This window comes from Hippichthys cyanospilos, chromosome 20, assembly GCF_059441005.1.
Source record: "Hippichthys cyanospilos isolate Australia breed blue-spotted pipefish chromosome 20, RoL_Hcya_1.0, whole genome shotgun sequence".
Lineage (NCBI taxonomy): Eukaryota > Metazoa > Chordata > Actinopteri > Syngnathiformes > Syngnathidae > Hippichthys > Hippichthys cyanospilos.
Genome location: NC_142388.1, coordinates 14,445,001 through 14,465,422, shown reverse-complemented (window position 1 = coordinate 14,465,422; position 20,422 = coordinate 14,445,001). Strand labels below are relative to the sequence as shown.

At 38.2% G+C, this 20,422-nt stretch overlaps 1 protein-coding gene across 1 annotated transcript in view; it reads left to right on the top strand.

Annotated features, from left to right (window-relative positions):
• mdn1 (midasin AAA ATPase 1) overlaps positions 1-20,422 on the top strand; it is a 197,189-nt gene that overhangs the window by 9,699 nt on the left and 167,068 nt on the right. The window contains exons 7-14 of the mRNA XM_088402728.1: positions 479-610; positions 1,519-1,622; positions 5,973-6,087; positions 7,017-7,195; positions 12,396-12,477; positions 12,693-12,788; positions 14,153-14,265; positions 18,242-18,393. Coding sequence (XP_088258854.1) covers positions 479-610; positions 1,519-1,622; positions 5,973-6,087; positions 7,017-7,195; positions 12,396-12,477; positions 12,693-12,788; positions 14,153-14,265; positions 18,242-18,393 — 973 coding nt within the window. The remainder of the gene's footprint in view (positions 1-478; positions 611-1,518; positions 1,623-5,972; positions 6,088-7,016; positions 7,196-12,395; positions 12,478-12,692; positions 12,789-14,152; positions 14,266-18,241; positions 18,394-20,422) is intronic.

The window sequence follows — 20,422 nt, the reverse complement described above, 5'->3', positions numbered from 1 at the left end:
CACTTTGCAAAAAGTTTGGACACTCCTGCACTAGATCAAATGTTACAGGTGACAGTTCCATTAAGATTGATCATATACTGTACGTCTAAAGTTCATCTGTTACATACTCTGCAAGTAAAAAAACAGTATTGCTGATCTTGAATTTACTATGTAATGTCTTTTATTAGGGAATTTATAAACTTCTTTCTTGCATTTCATGCCCAAGAGCCAAAGTCAGTTTGTCCCCTTGTTGTGTATCCATTGGTTACTTGAATGAGACTGCTTTGCTAAGTTATTATCAAATAATTTGTTTATGTAAATCATATTTAAAATGCAAAATAACAAGTGTCCCAACACATAATTCTGAACATTAATTTCTGCTCTTAGTCTGCACATTAATCATACTGAGCAAGATTGTGTTCAGTATGCATTTTGGTTACTCAAACCGTGACTGTTTCTTTCTTTCTTTCTTTCTTTCTTTTTTTTTTATGTTTTCCAGTTACTTCTTGGAATGTACCGCTGCACTGATATACCAGGAAAGTTCATATGGCAACCAGGAACCCTGACACAAGCTGTCTCTAAAGGACTGTGGATTTTGCTGGAAGACATTGATCACGCACCACTTGATGTGGTAAATTAATAATCTTGACAACATTTTCAGGATGGCAGGCTTATTTCAACATGAAGTATCTCATCTAAGTAAACTCACGTTTTGTTAATATTTATACATTTCATCAGGCCAACTGTGGAAAAACTGACTATTTGATACTAAGTACATATAGTAGTCAGTGCCTTGTCTAACCCACTATGGGGCAAACATTTTTGACTGTTAGCAAAGGTAGCAAATTGTGTTTTTTCCTTGTTATAAGGAAACAAGAAAAGTACAGTGAGTATTTTCATCTGTTAATCTGCCTTTAAAACCTAATCGGTGTGTTCTCGCCAGACAATATGTACAACTCAAGCGCTGCTACCTAGCGGCTAATTTAGGCAAGACCAGAGGTGGGCAAAGCTGGCACTTGGGGGTCCTGCATGTTTTCCAGTTTTCTCCCAACACACCTGATTTAAACCATTAGCTCATCAACAAGCTGCACAGGATCTTGAAAATAATCCTAATCATTTGAATCACGTGTGTTTGAGAGAGAAAACTGGAAAACATGCAGGACGCTGGCCCTCGAGGACCCGAGTTGCACACCCCTGCGCTAGACACTGCAATAAAAGCAGCAGGCACCTTACAATACATCGTCAACAAAAAAAAAATCCCTTCAGGTCATTGGATTGTAGATGAAGCATGATTTCAGAACGTCGCTTTGACTCACGACTCGTAAAGCAACATTCTGTGAGTGAGGTTTGTCATTGCCACGACACGCTTCTGTGAACAACTTCAAAATAAAAACCCCAATAATGCGAAGTGCAGCTATAGTTTTGTGTGAAGTATTTGATTTTTGTTTTTTAGTTGCTATTGCTGTTTGTTTTCTTTTGTCATTTTCTGTTAAAGATGTTTATTCTAAAAATAATGTTTCTCTATCTTTTTTTTTTAAGATATCTGTGCTCCTTCCATTGATGGAGAACAAAACATTATTGATTCCAGGACGTAAGGATAGCATTGACATAGCGCCTGGATTTCAGTTTTTTGCAACAAGAAGGTATGGATGTCATGAAAGTAATTAAAAGCCTACAAAGTAATTCAAAGCCTGCTGGTCTGCTATTGGTCGGCCCACAGAGTCACAAAGATGGCTGCCTAAAGACTTGATCTTGTTTGAGAGTGCTTTCAATATGGTATTTATTTTGCATTGTAGTGCTTAATTCAAACTTTAGTTGGTTAGTCATGGGTCCCAAGATTGCTAGTGATGTTAAAGAGAGAAGAAGGTGATTTATATGGAAACGAAGCTGGAGATAATCAAGAAATATGAAGGCTAAACTAACCTAGCCAAGGCTACCCTCACTGGGGATTTTAACCATAACAAGCTTGTCACGTCGCTTAAGCGTAAATAAATCCTTTATATATTTTTTATTTTAATTTTATACATGTATGTTATATATGTTACACTTACTATACTATTTTGATTCCAATTTTTAATATGTATATACAATTTTGATGTTTTTACCTGGGATTTTATACACATTAGCTAATTAACATAGGTTTGGATTGCACGCCATACGGTGAATACGCGTTACAGTCCCAACCGCGGAACGGATTAATTTGGTGAACCAGAGGCCCACTATATTTGTAAGTATCAAGCCTTGAAGCCTTATTTATATATTCTTTGTTTAAATAAGGGCAATAAATAGACGTTTGACTAAACATGGATGAATAATCGTGATTAATAATCGTGATTTCAATATTGACCAAAATAATCATGATTATTATTTTGGACATAATCATGCAGCCCTATTCTACAGCATTCAATTTGTCTGAAGACAGAGGCCTTCACACTTTATTCTACACCTCCAGCTTTATATTGTGTGAAGAGTAAGACCTACACTCAAAAATAATTCTACATTATTCACTTTGTTTTCATTATTACATACCCATTTCCAATTTAAGAGATTTGGCTCATTCAATTCACATTAGACATTTTAATATATCTATTAAAAAGACCCATAAAAAACATTCCAAAATTTTAATTGGGGCCTGAGTAGCAATCTATTGTCCGTCCATCCATCCATCCATCCATCCATTTTCTACCGCTGTATCCCGGGATCGAATTGCGGGGGCAGCAGCCTGAGCAGGGAGGCCCCGACTTCCCTCTACCCAGCCACTTCCTCCAGCTCCTCCGCGGGAATCCCCAGTTGTTCCCAGGCCAGCCGAGAGACATAGTCCCTCCAACGTGTCCTGGGTTGTCCCCCGGGCCTCCTCCCTGAGGGACATGCCTGGGACACCTCACTAGGGAGGCGTCCGGAAGGCATCTAACCAGATGTTTGAACCACCTCAACTGGCCCCTCTCAACATGGAGGAGCAGCGACTCGAGACCCTCCCGGATGACCAAGCTTCTCACCCTCTCTCTTAGGGAGAACCCGGACACCCTGCGGAAAAAACAGATTTTGGCTGCTTCTATCCGGGATCTCGTTCTTTCTGTCACGACCCAGAGCTTGCCATAGGTGAGGGCAGGAACGTAGATCGACCGGTAAATCGAGCGCTTCACCTTTCGGCTCAGCTGTTTTTTCGCCACAACAGACCGGTACAGCGTCCCCAACACGGCAGATGCTGCACCGATCTGTCTATCGATCTCCTGTTCCATCCTACCCTCACTTGTGAGAGTAGAGTCCCCAAGATACTTGAGGTCCTGCCCCAAGTGGAGGAGTTTATCCCTGACCCGGAGAGGGCACTCCACCCTATTCCGACTTAAGGACCATGGTCTCGGATTTGGAGGTGCTGATCGTCATGATCTTCTTTTGAACCGCTCCAACGAGAGTTGGAGGTCACGGCGTGAGGAGGCCAACAGCACCACAGCATCTGCAAATAGCAGAGATGAAATGCTGAGACCCCCAAAATGAATACCCTCAACCTATTGTTTTCTGTAGAAATAAGTGGTAGTTGTAATTGGCTGGCAACCAGTTGAATGTTTCCCCTGCCTACTGCTCATATCTATGATATTAGCGTTCCCTCAACTTTCATCTTCCAGAAAACTACTCATAGTTAAATGGGCATTTTACAAATGTGAACGTGAACCACACGTCGACAAAGACACCTTTATAATGAATCACCCTTCTTGCTCTCTTGTTTCATATACAGCTAGGATAGGATGCAGCAACCCTCGTGAGGGTAAGCCGCAATAGAAAATATATGGATGGATCATAGTAATAACGGAAGAAGCTGTTATTAGTCATTTATTCTTCATAAGGGAACAGACATTTTGGGTTCTAAGCATGCACAAAATCTCACCAAATTTTGCGCATTCATTGGGCTCGGCGAAAAATGTCATATTTTATAGTTGTCAAACGATTAAAACAAATGGCTACATAGGGTGGATTAATAAAAACAATTCTGGTATGTTTGACCTAGACCTACAAAAATTAAAAGTGGTAGGCAGGTTGTTACTGCATTGTTTTCAATAGAAGAAGCAAGCCGACTGAACCAGCGTCTGAGTCCATCCTTGTTCACACAGGAATATTACAGTAGGTTTCACGAAAACAGTGATTCTTGTTGCAGAACAGATTTGAGATCGCGAAGCTGCCATCAGGTTTGGGCTAATGGGCTGCACATGACAACATAGAGTAGAGTGCATGTCGTGTTCAGACATGGCAAGGAGAGGTAGTGGAAGGTGTGGAAGATGCGGACCTAACATGCAAGAAGGCAGGGGAATAGGGTGTGCGCTTAAAATGTAAATTAATTAAGGTAAAAATAAAACAAAAATGACGAAGAACTTAACAACAAAAAATCTAGAAGACTTGGATGACCAACTATGCGACGCCCCCCTCCCCCCCAAAAAAAAACAAAACAAAACAAAAAAATTAGTGTGATTCACAGATGCAACAATGCAACAACAACAAAGACTCTACAGTAACTGAAACGAAGCCGGAAACTAAATACACTCAAAACTGATGAGACAACAACGGCAAAACACAATTGAAAAAGGGAGCTGATTGGATGACACAAGGGAAGCAGGTTGACGAGGACAGGGAGATGCAATCGACTCACAAGACACTGACTTAACTCTAACCCTAACCAACAAACCTATAACGTGAAAGGACCAGACAAAATCAAAAAGCCCAAAACACAACAGATACCATCTCAACATTTTTTTTCTAAAGTGTTTACATTGTCGCCAAACTGTCAGTGCATTTTGTACTTGGTACTATAGAAAATATTTGAATTTGACTCTTACCTTGTTAATGTTCCTTAATGTACAGTATCTGTACCTTGTAAATGGCACTTTAGAGGCATAGCAGACACAGTGAGCTATTTCCTGTAAGCGGGGGTGGGGACTCAATGGACCAGGATTCTTAGGTATTAAACTCAAATGGTAGCACTGGCATTCCGCGTATGTTTTTTTTTCCTCATGATATGCTTGAGTGACTGTCAAGCTTCAATCCAACATTGGGGTTGACGCAAATGACATCCCTGCTGTGAAAATGTGATTTTGAATTACCGTATTATCCGCACTATAAGACACACCGGATTATAAGGCGCACCAATCAACCATCAATGGATGGCCGAGCACAAAGAAGTTGAGAATCAACAAAAGTCAGGGAAATTTAAACGCCAAACATGTAACGGTATGAGTTTGGAGCCAAGTGCGGGTGAAGGCTGTCTTTTTAATATTTTCCTATGCGTGCATTATATATTTTTGACCCGCTATTACGATATGGAACACAAAGAAGTTAGGAATCAACGAAAGTCATGGAAATTTAAATGCCAAACATGTAACGGTATGAGTTTGGAGCCAAGCGCGGGAGAAGGCTGGTGCTGCTATCTTTTTAATTTTTTCCTCTGCGTGCATTATACATTTTTGACCCGCTATTACGATACGGAGCACAAAGAAGTTAGAAATCAAGGAAAGTCAGGGAAATTTAAACGACAAACATGCAACGGTATGAGTTTGGAGCCAATCGCGGTTGAAGGTTGGCTCTTTCCTCAGCGTGCATTATATATGTTTGACCCACTATTACCATATGGAGCACAAAGAAGTTACGAATAAACGAAAGTCAGGGAAATTTAAACGACAAACATGAGTGTGGGGCCACACAATCTTAAGTCCTCAAAAAAAAAATTGTGTTGGGCAAATCAAGTTAATTAATCGCGCAGGGCCGTGTTGACTTTAATAACCTTGGGCAAGGTCGGTTTGAACTGGATTTTTTAGGCATAAACTATAGTTTATGCAGTCAGCACATGATTTGATCCATATATAAGGCCCACCGGATTATAAGGCGCACCGTCAACTTTAAAAAAAAACAGGCTTTTGGGTGTGCCTTATACTGCAGAAAATACAGTATATTTTGACACTAGCAGTAGTAAAGTAGAATTACAACAAGCAGGATTTTCTCTTTTGCAGAATGATTTACAGTGGTGGCAGCTGGCACAAGCCACCAAACTCCAATGCAGCATTGTTGGATAAGTACTGGACCAAGCTGGAAATTGGTAACATGATCAGGAGAGAGTTGAAGGAGGTATGTTTTGAGATGAAATATAATCATTAATAACTAAATATTTTAAATTACAATTAATAGGTAGAATGTAAAAAAAAAAAAAAAACATCATAATCAAATAAGTCCCGGGCCAAGCTGGAAATTGGTAACATAAAGAATTGGAGGTATGTTTTGAGATGAAATATTGATAATTAATAACAAATTATTAGAAATAACAATTATTACAATTGTTGGATAGTGTTAGAGTTATCAGTGATGAGAGACTGGAGAAAAGCTAAAACTCTGAGTCAAACACGATCTTTTGCAAAAGAGGGAGAGAGTACCAGGGTCTTCCAGTGTTTTCGGGCTCTCCTTGTTTTATTACAAAGATTACAAAAAGAAGGCAGTTACAAGTAAATGTAAAGAAAAAAAATCTAAGTGGAATCAAATGCACCATGTTAAACACATTTTGGATTCAAAACCACCGAAGAAGTTAGCAACAGAGTTGCCAACCATTATGGATTGCCTGTATTTGGTTCCGCAAAGCCCTGAACGTGACCCTCATCCAGAAGGAGCATGTGAACGTTTGGGCAGAAAAAACAAAAAAAAATCTGCCGGTGGCTGTGATAATGTAGTGTTCATAATGGAATCTCCCATACAAGTCCAAAGTTAACGGGTAGCTAACAACTCATCTCGAGCTCGGTGACTGGTAAATTTAATAGCGCTTGAAAAACATGAAAATTTACTTGGTAGATAATTGCGCTCACTAATTGATAGCACATCGCTAATGCCCAATAGTCCTGTGATGTCATGCATCACAACAAAAGCTAGCAGGCAAGTCCAAAGTTACTTAGACTGTAAGCTAACACCCTGCAGCTTGTATGATCGCTGCTTGTTGAATAGATTCTTATCACTTCATTCAGTGTTTTAGGAATGACCTGCATTAAATTTAATTCCTTCTGTGTTTTTAGGTGGTCACAGGCAAGTATCCAATGCTGACAATGGTAGTGGATCGTCTGTTGGACATCTACTGCCATCTCACAAGGGAAAGACAATTGGACCTGTCTTTCTCTCAAAGCCCCAATGAAAACCACCAGTACAAGTCTGAGGAAAGGGGCACTCTGCTGGAGGGTAGAGCACTGTCGTTAAGGTGTGGATCAGCCTCCTATTAATTTTATTGTGTCCTCCTCGAAGTACCTATCTCTCTGAATGGCGTATGTTCGTGACGGCTGGTAAAGGGTTCTGATGTTGCCTTCTTGTTGGGGCTTGCTCAAAGGTCTTATTGTCCACTAGATGATGACTGTATGGTTCTTGTCACAATTTTGAACCTATATGTTAAACGTTTCCTTGCGACAAAAAAATCCTTCAAACTGTTGGTGAACATTTGACTTTATATGAACCCTAATGAAACCCTGGTGTGAATGCGTGTTTTTTGCTTTGCCAAGCAAATAATTTTTAGCCCCTCTGTAGGTTTGGCACTGAGAATTGGTAATAGTCTCCCAGATTTATTGAATTTCAAAATGTCGGAGCAAAATTTTGATTCCTACACAGGACCAAAAAAAAAAAAAAACATTACATAAACTTAATAACAAATTCCATCACAGTCAATATTTAATTTTCAATACATTTAAGAACATTCAAATGTGAACTGAAAGATGTACAGTGGGCCCCCGTGTTACAAACTTAATCCGTTCAGCAGCTATGCTCGTTACTCGAATTGTCCGTATGACGGGCAATCCAAACCTATGTTAATTAGTGAATGCGTGCAACACGTGCATAAACCCTAGGTTAGTAACATAATCTACTGTACAGTTAAACAACATAAATATACAGTGGTACCTCGGTCCTCGAACGCCTCTATACTCGACCAAATCGGTGCTCGACCAAAAAAATCAAGTAGGTAATGCATCGGACCTCGATCAGATTTTCGGTTCTCGACTAGCCGAGCCTAGCCGAGCCGAGCCGAGCCGAGCCGACCCGAACGCGCTCCTCGGCCCTTCTCGGCCAGCGGGTAAGCGCCAGTTCAACTCAGACCGCCAGCGGAGTAAGACGTTTGTTCGAGTATTTCTTCCCGGATTTAAACTTTTTCGTGTTGCTCTAGCCCTTAATAATGGGTCCAAAGAAAGACAGTGATAAGGGGAAGGCAAAGAGGAAAACAATGAGGACCACTATTGAACCGAAGAAGGAAATTATAGCAAAATATGAACGCGGTGTACCTCGCGTCGCAGTTAGCTAGCGTCATCATGGAAGGAGTAACTCCCTCCCGTCCTCTCCACATCCATTCCTGTATGCCATCAACCACTCTCCAAAACGTAAGTAAATTATACAAAATGGTTTATAATGCTTTATTTATCTTTATCTTTATCATGTACTGCTTGTGCACATTTACTTGTGCACACATACTTTCCATTATTTCTTATGGGAAAATTGCTTTCGGTGTTCGAACAAATCGGTGCTCGACCACCACCTCAGAACGGATTATGGTCGAGTACCGAGGTACCACTGTACAAAGGAAAAATGACATTTACCTTTGGGGCGACTTGACTTGAGCTGGTGGTGGGTGGAGGCGGAGGGGAGCAGAGACGAACCCGCAGAATTTATTTTTTTTCTTAAACAAGAACTTTTCTTAAACGTGAACATATCACCGGCGAGTTCCTTCTCTTTAATCCATAATAGAAGAAGCCTCTCCGTTTTGGTGTTGACCGAGGTCCGTCCTCTGGCAAGGAAAGTCTTGCCCTTAGAAGATTGCCGAGCGGTTACGCCCATATTCACTAGCAAGGTTAACTATGCGTGCGACTCCTTATTTTTTTATTATCTCCTGCTTCGTTTCCATTGTCATCATCCTCTTACATCTTCCTTTACCCCCACTTGCAATTTTAGAAGCCATGTCTAACAGATAAAGTTTGCAAAGTCTTCACAACACACCGACCAGCTGTGCCATCAAGCTCTAGATGAAGGCGTTCGGCCAATAGCCTATCAGCATTTCTGTGATTGACGTGACGCCGGCCAATAGCATATCCGCATCTCCGTGACTGAGCTCGTGACTGTAACCTTATTGACCAATAGCATATCCGCATCTCCGTGACTGAGACCGTGACTGAGACCCTGACTGTAACCTTAATCGACCAATAGCATATCGGCATCTCCGTGTTTGAAACTGTGACTGAGACCGTGACTGTGACAGCCTTTATTAACCAATAGCATATCGGCATATCCGTGACATGCGAGAAAAGTTGTTTCTGTTGATGCAGCAAAGCGAAAAAATTAGTGCGGATACACTGACCGGCATGTTGGATGGTTCGTAAGACGAAAGTTTTGTGCCTAAGAGGGGCACAAAAAAACGCTGCGGTTCACATCGTAAGATGAAAAAGTACGTAAAACAGGGAGTTCGTAAACCGGGGGCCCACTGTACCTTCAAATAATATTACTGATTAAGCCAAAGCAAACACAATATTGTTGAGTCTTCAAATTTAATATACCATTTTTCCGCACTATAAGGTGCACCGAACTATAAGGCGCACCTTCAATGAACGGCCTGTTTAAAAAAAAAAAAAAAATCATATAAGGCGCACCGCATTATGAGGCACACTGAATAGAAACTACAGTAGTGGCTGGGGTTGCGTTAAGCATCCACTAAATGGTGCTGTGCTAAAGGGAATGTCAACAAAACAATCAGATAAATCAAACACATTATGTTTATGATTTCACCAATCAGAAATTAAGAATAAAGATGATTGGTGGCAAGTACTATCTGAAGAATGAAGGGAAAAAGATACCACTTGATTACATCAAAAGACTGTTTAGATCAATGCCAAGACCAATCAAGAGTTTAAAAGAACATACAGGTAATGATAATTCAATTAAATATTAAACTTAAATCTCTCTTAATCAAATTGCAATCAAAAAACTTAATACAGTGGAATGAAAAAGTATCTGAACACTTTGGAATTTCTCACATTTCTGCATACAATAACCATCAAATGTGATCTGATTTTTGTCAAAATCACACAGATCAAACAACAGTGCTGCTTTAACTAAAACCACCCAAACATTGATAGGTTTTCATTTTTTTTTAATGAGGATAGTATGCAAACAATGACAGAAGGGGGAGGAATAAGTAACTTGTCTGGCATGAATCGCTGTCTTGAGGTCATGCCACAGCATCACAATGGTGTTCAAGTCTGGACTTTGACTTGGCCACTGCAGAACGTGTATTTTGTTTTTCTGAAACCATTCTGAAGGTGATTTACTTGTGTGTTTTGGATCATTGTCTTGTTGCAGCATCTATCCTCTTTTTAGCTTCAACTGTCTGACAGACGGCCTCAAGTTTTCGTGCAAAACATCTTGATAAACATTTGAATTCATTTTTCCAGTAATGATTGCAAGTTGTCCAGGCCCTGGGGGAGCAAAACAGCCCCAAACCATGACGCACCCTCCACCATGCTTCATGGTGGGGATGAGGTGTTGTTGGTTAGCTGTTCCATTTTTTCTCCACACATGACGTTGTGTGTTCCTCCCAAACAATTGAACTTTTGTTTCATCAGTCCACAAAATAAATTGTTTGGTAAAAATTGGTTTCAATTGCTCTTTAAGTATCCTTAGGCAGATGTTTCAGTTACTTATTTCTCCCCCTTCTGTCATTGTTTGCATGCTATCTTCATGAAAAGATGAAAACCTATAAATGTTTGTTTGGTTTTAGTTAAAGCAGACACTGTTGTTTCATCAGTGTGATTTTAACAAAGATCAGATCTCACACATTGATGATTTCATTCAGAAATGTGAGAAATTCCAAAAGGTTCAAATACTTTTTCATACCACTATGTGTTTTTTGTTGATTTGAAAACAGTTTCTGGATTCATTTGATTAAATTGTGCTTTCTTTTACAAAAACTTGCGATTTTTGCACCTTGTCCCCATATACAGTAAATTGCTTCAAAATTGGAGCGTATACAGTGGACCCCCAGGTCACAGCGTCCCTGGCTTATGTTTTTTTCATGTTGCGTTTTCTTGAGTTTTTTCATCCCCTCTTAACGGTATTTTCCCCGCTTTGCGACAAAAACCACTTTCATGGCCCTAGAGGGTTGGCTGTATTTGTGTTTTGTTTCCCTCTGCAAGCGTTTTTAGGTAATTGCACTTATTTTCTTTTGCTGTCAAACTGCCTCCATGCAACGCGTCACTACAATGCTGGTCTGCTATTGGTCGGCGTCTCCTCACGGAGATGCTGGTCTGCTATTGGTCAGCCTCACTCATTTCAAAATGGCGGAATAGTAAAGCTTTATTGTATCGTGAGTGGTTACAAAACCGTATTTATAGCCCAACATTGCTAGTGATGTTAAAGAGAGAAGTAAGAAGATGATTTAAATGGAAACCAAGCTGGAGACAATCAAGAAATACGAAGCTAGCCCAGCCTAGGCTACTCTTACTAGGGAATATGGGCATAATAAGGTAAATAAATCCTTTCTATATTTTTCATTTATGATGTTTTCTGATTGTATGCATGTATATTATATATACATAGCACTTACTATGGTATTTTGGTACCAATTTTTAATATGTATGTACAATTTTGATGTTTTTAACCTTGGTTCTAAACACATTAGGTATTTAACACAGGTTTGGATTGCCCGCCATACGGTGATTTCGCCTTATGAGCCCAACCACGGAAGGGATTAATCTTGTAACATGGGGGCCCATTGTATAGCATATCAAAATTTCAAACTGTGTTATAAAAATTTAACTGTAAAAAAAAAAAAAATACACTTGTAACTGAAATACAGAGGTCAAAATGGAAAAATGTACATGGTGATTAATTAACAAAATTTTCCTCCCCCAAAATACAAGGTTTATGCACTGTATAAGGCGCCCTGTCAGCTTCTGAGAAAATGTAAGGCTTTTGGTGTGCCTTATAATGCGGAAAATATGGTAATTAAGTTACATTACTTGCACACACACACGTTCTACCGCCCTCAGAATATTTTCAAACTTCTTCGCCTAGTCTGCTATTGTTGCCTTTTTTTTCCAAAGCTGCTTTTTTGACGCTTGTTTGTTACGTGTGAGTCAGATGAATGAGGCCTGGCCGTTGAGACTGAAGTCGGATGTCAAAAGATCTGATAAATATCAGATTCAGTATCACATACCCAAGAGGCCTGAGTCACATTTATAGAAATCAAATATGTGTCGTTCACACTGCTATTAAATGTTCAGATACAGGTTGGATCGTGGCGGAAACAAATTCTGCACCAGTGTTGTAATACATTGACTCCTTTCATGATTATGCAGCTGTCTCCTGTTTTTTGTTATTGCTGTGCGTGTCTTTTTGGCAATTTGTCACTTTGCCATTCCCTTACTTAGAGACTTGCTGAAATGGTGTGACAGGATCAGTGTCAACTTTAACAGCACTTCATCAACGACTGCCCATCATGTATTTCAAGAGGCAAGTTTTTTTTTTTTTTTTTTTTTTTTTAATCACGTTCTGTGTATTTTTAGGAGACAAAATTGAACAATTTTCTTAATGTCATGCCTAATAATATGTTTTTAATGGGATGCAAATAGAAAAATAGATTAAAAAAGTTATTTGCTTGGGGTTTAGCTTCCATTTATAATTTAGCTTCCACGTATGAAAGTAATGGTTTAATCTATGTCAAACAGGCTCTTGACTGCTTCACAGCAATGATGTCTCACCCTGAGACCCAACTTGGGATGGCTGAGATAATTGGAAGCAAGCTCAATATCTCCAAAGAAAAGGTATTTCAACAGTCCAATAATTTAAGGTCAATAAACGCAAGATATTAATTTTCATTTATACCATCTCAAACCTTGTTTTATTTTCACAGCAAAGCACTAGTATGTAAATTTTCCATTCAGTGACTCTTGCTTATAACTTAAAAGCAAATTCATACTTTTATATCATACAGTATCATGTGGGATATACAGTACTGTATGCTCGCTTGTAAGGCTGGGCGATATGGCCAAAAACTAATTTGAATGTTCTTCAATTATTTTGGACAATTATGAAGTCATGAAACTAAGAAACATGTATATGAGTGTAACATGAGTGGGGGACGTGAAAGGTTTTCTCTTTCCTTGGGGACAGCTTTGTCCCCCTGGCAGAGTCCCCTGTCAGAAAGAGTTTCAACTCCCACTTTTGGCTGAATTTCTCCCATGTCCCGGGGGAGGCAGGGTACATTGAGTCTGAGTGGACCATGTTCGGTTCCTTCATTTTCGAGAAGGCTGATGGAAGTTGTGGCAGTAAGGAGGTCAGTGCTTGTTATGGCTGAAGAAGACTCCTATCGAGCCTTTTTGGCCAGTGGGGCTCCAGAGGCGGCTGACAGGTACCAATTGGCCAAGTGGAGTGCAGTCGCTGAGGCAAAAACCTCGGTGTGTGAGGAGTTTGGTGACGCCATGGAAAACGGGTTCTGGACGACTTCAAGGAAATTTTGGTCCACCATACAGTGTCTCAGGAGGGGGAAGCGGAAGCGGTGCACCACTAACACTGTGTACAGTGGAAAGAATGAGTCAAATGAATTAATTTATTTCATATGTCGAGGTACCACAGAACTAGACAAATGCATTTGGTATTTGATATCCATGATAAAACTTGGCCACACAAAATGGTAATTCACTTTTTTGAGTTTGCACTTTATCAATCTCATATGCTACCTTTTTTCAGAGGTATTGTATGTCATACAATGCGGAAATTTTGCACTTTAATTCTTAGAGATAATTATGTAGGTGTAATGCTTAGCTAAAATAAAAGCAAAACATTTTTTCAAATTTTCTGTCACTTTTACTTATTTTGTATAAAAAAAAATAGGAGGGGAAGAAACTCAAATCAATTCTTTGTTTTGCTTTCTTACCCAGTGTTAGCAATATTAAAACCACAGTTCATCACTACAATGCTCAATTGGCTTCATATTAAGAGAAACGCGAGTTAAGGGTGTCCCCTACACTTTGATTAAAAAAAAAAAAAAAAAAAAAGTATTTGACATGAATTCTCTTCATTGGCACACAACGTAAGTATTTTACAAGACGAGAATTATTTTCCATGGCACTGAAAGATAAGATAATGTATAGTCCATTAATGGAAACGCATTTTGTCATGCTCTTAGGTGCAGCACTTCTGCCGGATGTATCAGCCTGTTGTCTCATTGACTGAACATGAGGCTCTCGTGGGTAGAGTGACTTTATTTCGAAAGCAGACTGAGACCGCAATGCTGAGTATGTAAGTGGGACATTTATCACACAAATCTTTTTTTAACACTTCCGTCCACGCATAAAGATACACAAGTACCAGTGGCGGCCTGTGCATTTCACACTTAAGTCTTCAGTGATTGGAACCCTCATGCGCACACGTACGCATTACTGGGCTACGCAGGCTATTTTTCAGAGCATTTAAACCTCAATGAACCCGCATCAGCAATTCAAATTTACCATTATACGTTCCAAAACTTAGAATAAGTAATAATAATTTCAAATTATTTGTCCACAAAGTTTTATGAAGTCCACCAAGAGCAGGAAAGCTTTAACAAGATTGCCATTTGTAATTTAGTGTACAATTTAATGTAGGTGTCACATATGGGCATGGTGAGTTGGGAGGAGGAAGGTAGGGGACCCAAAAATGCAGGAAAACTGAGAAATATGCAGTTCAAAAAAAGGAGGTTTTAACAAGGAAATGAGGCAGGACCGAACCGGGAGCAAAAATGGACAAAGTATCACCAGACAGGTGGACCAAAACAAACGAAAATGCAGACAATAAAGGAAGACGTGAGTGGAACAGAAACATGAACAAAACCCCACAAACTCACAAGAAACAAACATGACAATTGAATATGATTGACATAAAATTACAAAAACATATTACCTCACCCAAAATGGCTGTCCCGAAGTTATTTTAGTACAAAATCCATTCTTATTTTTTTCCTCAGAAAGACTTTCGTGACTTGCTTGTAGAGTTTGTCTTCGCGTTTCATTTCCATTAATAAATCCTTTTGTATTGACATGGACGCCAATAGTGAAAGTTGCGTCGGTCCAATTTCCGTTTTGCTCTTCTTCAGTCATTGTGGGTTTGGAAAAAAAAAGCATTTGTAAGTCTGACTTCGATATATGCTAACACTAACATTAGCTGGTTGAGCAGCATGTTTTTTTCTTTTCTTTTAAATACGTTTATTTAACTACTTCCACCATTAAACATGGTGGATCAATATAGCACCGCCTTCCTGCAGTGATCATCCAGTTACGTCACATTCAACATGAGGTTTCTTGAAGGTGTTTTCATGGGTCGACTGGCTATTGCAGCTGTCTAACAAATTTGAGCCCGAACACAATATGTTATTGCACTCTGCACGGAAGTCTTCAACTGTTCAAACGAATGCCCAGTACCTCCGGGCTCAGGCAGACATGAAGTCTGCCATGTTGTCTGCCTGCCACGAAAAGAACAGAATATGGAGAATAAATATATATACACATATATATATATATATATATATATATATATATGTATGTGTATATATATATGTATGTGTATATATATATGTATGTGTATATATATATGTATGTGTATATGTGTATATATATGTATATATATATGTGTATATGTGTATATATTTGTATATATATATGTGTGTATATATGTGTGTGTGTGTATATATATATATATATATATATATATATATATATATATATGTATATGTGTATATGTATATGTGTATATATATATATATATATATATATATATATATATGTGTATATGTATATATATATATATGTATATGTGTATATATATATATATATGTGTATATGTATATATATATATATATATGTGTATATGTATATGTGTGTGTATATATATATATATATATATATATATATATATATATATATAAAAATGTGTGTATATAAATGTGTATATATATATATATATATATATATGTATATATATATATATGTATATGTGTATATGTATATATATATGTATATGTGTATATATATATGTATATGTGTATATATATATATGTATATGTGTATATATATATATATGTATATATATGTATATGTGTATATATATATATATGTATATATATGTATATGTGTATATATATATATATGTATATATATGTATATGTGTATATATATATATGTATATATATGTATATGTGTGTGTATATATATATATATATGTATATATATATATATATATGTATATATATATATATATATATATATATGTATATATATATGTATGTACATGTGTGTATATATATATATATATATATATATATGTATATATGTATACAGTGGTACCTCGGTACTCGACCATAATCCGTTCCGAGGTGGTGGTCGAGCACCGATTTGGTCGAACACCGAAACCAATTTTCCCATAAGAAATAATGGAAACTATTTTAATCCGTTTTTACCATTAAGAAAAATACCTAAAATATTATAAGAACATGTATCTAAACAACAATGAGGACGTAAATGTGCACAAGCGGTACATGATAAAGATATATAAAGCATTATTAAGCATTTTGTATAATTTACTTACGTTTTGGATAGTGGCTGATGGCATACGGGAATGGATGCGGCGAGGACGGGAGGGAGGGCTAATCCTTGGAAGGGGAATCCCCTTTCATGATGACGCTAGGTAACGCGCCTTCAGGGGTTTTCTCCCTTCTCTCTCTCTTCTGTGGAGGTAAATCTGGCTGGGCAGTAGCCTTCCTCTTTTCTTTAAGAAGGAACCTGTCCATTGTAAGTTGCTTCTGCCTTTTTTGTTTGTCTCTTCCGTTCGATAGTGGTCCTCACTGTTTTTCTCTTTGCCTTCCCCTTATCACTATCTCTCTTAGGACCCATCATTAAGGGCTAGCGCAACACAAAAAAGTTGAAAATTGGGAAGAAATACGTACTCAAACAAACTGCGTAAGTCTTACTCCGTTGGCGGTCTGAGTTGAACTGGCGCTTGAACTGGCCGAAAAGAGCCGAGGAGCGCGTTCGGGTCGGCTCGGCTAGGCTCGGCTAGTCGAGCACGGCTAGGCTCGGCTAGTCGAGCACCGAAAATCTGATCGAGGTCCGATGCATTACCTACTTGATTTTTTTGGTCGAGCACCGATTTGGCCGAGTATAGAGGCGTTCGAGGACCGAGGTACCACTGTATATATATATATATGTATATATATATATATATATATATATATGTATATATATATATATATATATATATATATGTATATATATATATATATGTATATATGTATATATATATATATGTATATATGTATATATATATATATATATATATATATATGTATATGTATGTACATATATATATATTTAGTCAAAATAAATTTAAAATTAAATTGACTTTTGTTATAGTTATTCTAATTATTATAGTTAGGATAGGTTATAGTCAGGGTATATTAGGCCAGCAGAGAAGGGCTTGCTGGCCCTGACATCCCACTGACAGAAAAATTGATACATATGAAGAAAGAAAGAACTTGGAAATTTTGTTCCAACAGCATAAAGTACAAAAACACAGATTAAAAATAAAACTTTTTGCGACTACAAGTATAAAAGCTGTTACTCATTTTCCTGAGTGAGGAGTTATACAGCCTGATTGGCTTAAGCACAAAGTAGTTCTTACTGTAGTCCTGCACTTGAGAAGAAGCTGTCCTTGTTTGAAAAGGCTCCTTTGATTGTTGATGGTGTGCAGAGAATGTCTATAGAGTTCTGTGTTAATCCTTTTTGGGTGGCACCCTGTTGGCCTACCACACCCCAATTGTAGTGACTCTGCCAGAACCAACGTTTGTGTTGGGTCAATACCATAAACGGTTTGGTCAAAGTTATTTTTTTCTAAAAAAAACAATAAACAACTATATTATTTTTCTTCTTCTCTTCTTATTATTATAATTAAAATGGAGCGACAATTATTTTTGAACAAATCATGAAATTCTTTATTTTCATGACATTTTTCATGTTTGTGAACCTAACCATGAGTTTCTGAAAGGGCTATTTTCAAGCAGTACAGTAATCCCTCATTTTTCCCATATTTGGGAAATTACGGAAATCGAAAAAATCGATATATCCCCCAAGCCTCGGTTATAGGCTGTTGTTTCTACACAATTGATGTGACAAGACTTTAAAGAGATTGTATTGTTAGGTTTCTTCTAATGTGAAAAAAATTAAATCATATTTCTTTTCATTATCAGCAGTGATCACCAGACATTTGCTGCCACTCGTCCAGCTGCTGTTCTACTGGAGCGACTAGCAGTTTGTATTGCTAAGCAGGAGCCTGTTTTGTTAGTTGGAGAGACTGGGACTGGGAAAACCACCACTGTACAACACATGGCCAGAATTACAGGTGATGAACTGGATTCACAAATGGACACAACTAACATTCTTCATGGAACAGACTAAATTTTATATCATGTACAGGACCACTAAAGTAGCCCACTTCACTATGAGAGCTGCTTTGACAGTCAAATTATGGTCGAGTCAATTGTATTTATGCAATATTTTATATGCATCTATTATGTACAATAAATGTAGTTTATTTATTTTTTTCTAAAAAATATTGTCGAAATTCAAGTTGAAATGAAAACTTCTCATTGTTTAGATGTTGGCCAGTGTCTATGCCATGAAGGTGGAGAGAGGGGGGCGGTGACTGCTTTCTTTTATAGTTGGATGTAGCTACAACACCTACTGTATTTTTCCGCACTTTAAGGCGCACCCAAAAGCCTGTTTTTTTTTTAAAAAAAAAGCTGACAGTGCGTTTTATAATCCGGTGCGCATTATATATGGATCATGTGCTGACTGCATAAACTATAGTTTATGTCTAAAAATCCAGTTCAAACCGACCTGGCCTGAGGGTATCCAAGCCGACTAGGCCCAGCGCGATTCATTAACTTGATTTGCAGGCCCAACTCAATTTTTTATTTAATTTTTTTCTTCCCTGAGGACTTAAGAGTGTGTGGCACCACACTCATGTTTCTCATTTAAATTTCCGTAACCCCAGCGGGTCAAAAATATATTATGCATGCCAAGGAAAAAATTAAAAAGACAGAGGTGTGTTCACCTGTGCTTGGCTCCTCAACTCATACCTTGCATGTTTCTCGTTTCAATTTCCCTGACTTTCGTTTATCCGTAACTCCTTTTTCATGCATGCAGAGGAATAAATGAAAAAGATGGCGGCGCCACGCCTTCACCCGCGCATGGCTCCTCACTCTTATCGTTGCATGTTTCTCATCTAAATTTCCCTGACTTTCGTTTATGCATAACTTTTTTGTGCTCCATAACAAAATAGCTGGTCAAAAGTATATAATGCATGCTGAGGGGAAAATCAAAAGGATTGCGGCGCAGAGCGTTCATGAGTGCATGGCTTAATTTGGATCTATTCTGCGATCAGCGGCTCCTGTTTAGTAGTTAAATAGCAATTACCAATAACACATTCTCTGTTTTATCAGATGTTTTTTAATAACAAATATTTCTTAGTATAATAGTTGTATTGTATGAATAAAGTTTGATGACTTTACTGATTGTTTTTAATAAAGCACCATCTAGTGGCTGCGTAACGCAACTCTATTTAGTGGATGCATAATGCAACTCCAGCCAGTACTATGGTTTCAACTCTATGTGCGCCTTATAATCCGGTGTGCCTTATATATGACATTTTTTAGATACTCAGCCATTCATTGATGGTGCACCTTATAATCCGGTGTGCCTTATAGTGTGAAAAATGTGGTAATTTAAATGATCAGGATCTTTGTCAGACTTCTGACTACCTGATCAGCTGATCATTTGAGGAGTGTTGCAGGGTAGTGGCCCTCAAGAACTATAATTCCACACCCCTGTCCTAGGTTTTTTTTTTTTTCTTCATTATGAAAAAAAAAAATGGAAGTCACTCCAGAGTATAAATCGGGGCTTATTTTCCAAAAACCAAAAGTACTGTAAAGCCTGCCCCCTGTTTAAATGTTCGCTTCTGTTATTCAAAGAAACAGTTACAGCTTGTGCTATTTCAGGGGGTGTGCATATTTACGTAGGTACATCACCGGTTTACCTATTGAAAAATATACACATGCAAACACACACGTTTTATGCAACAGCAAGTTTTAGTTAGATGAAAGTTTGCTTTTTACGGCGCATTAAAAAATGGCTTACCTTAATTAGAATACTGTTTTGTGTTTCGGCCAAAGCACACATTTATACAGTATCTACTGAAGGAATCTAGAAAAAAGCTTCTTGCCTTAAACTAGTTCCTAGCGTGTTCGTTTTTGTTGAAAGATCGCCCATACCACAACATAGTGAAACAATTGATTTAATCCAGACAGAGTGGGAAAGTACACGAGGCCTCGGGCCAGTCCTGCCACGGGTCGCAGCAGAAAATGGCAACC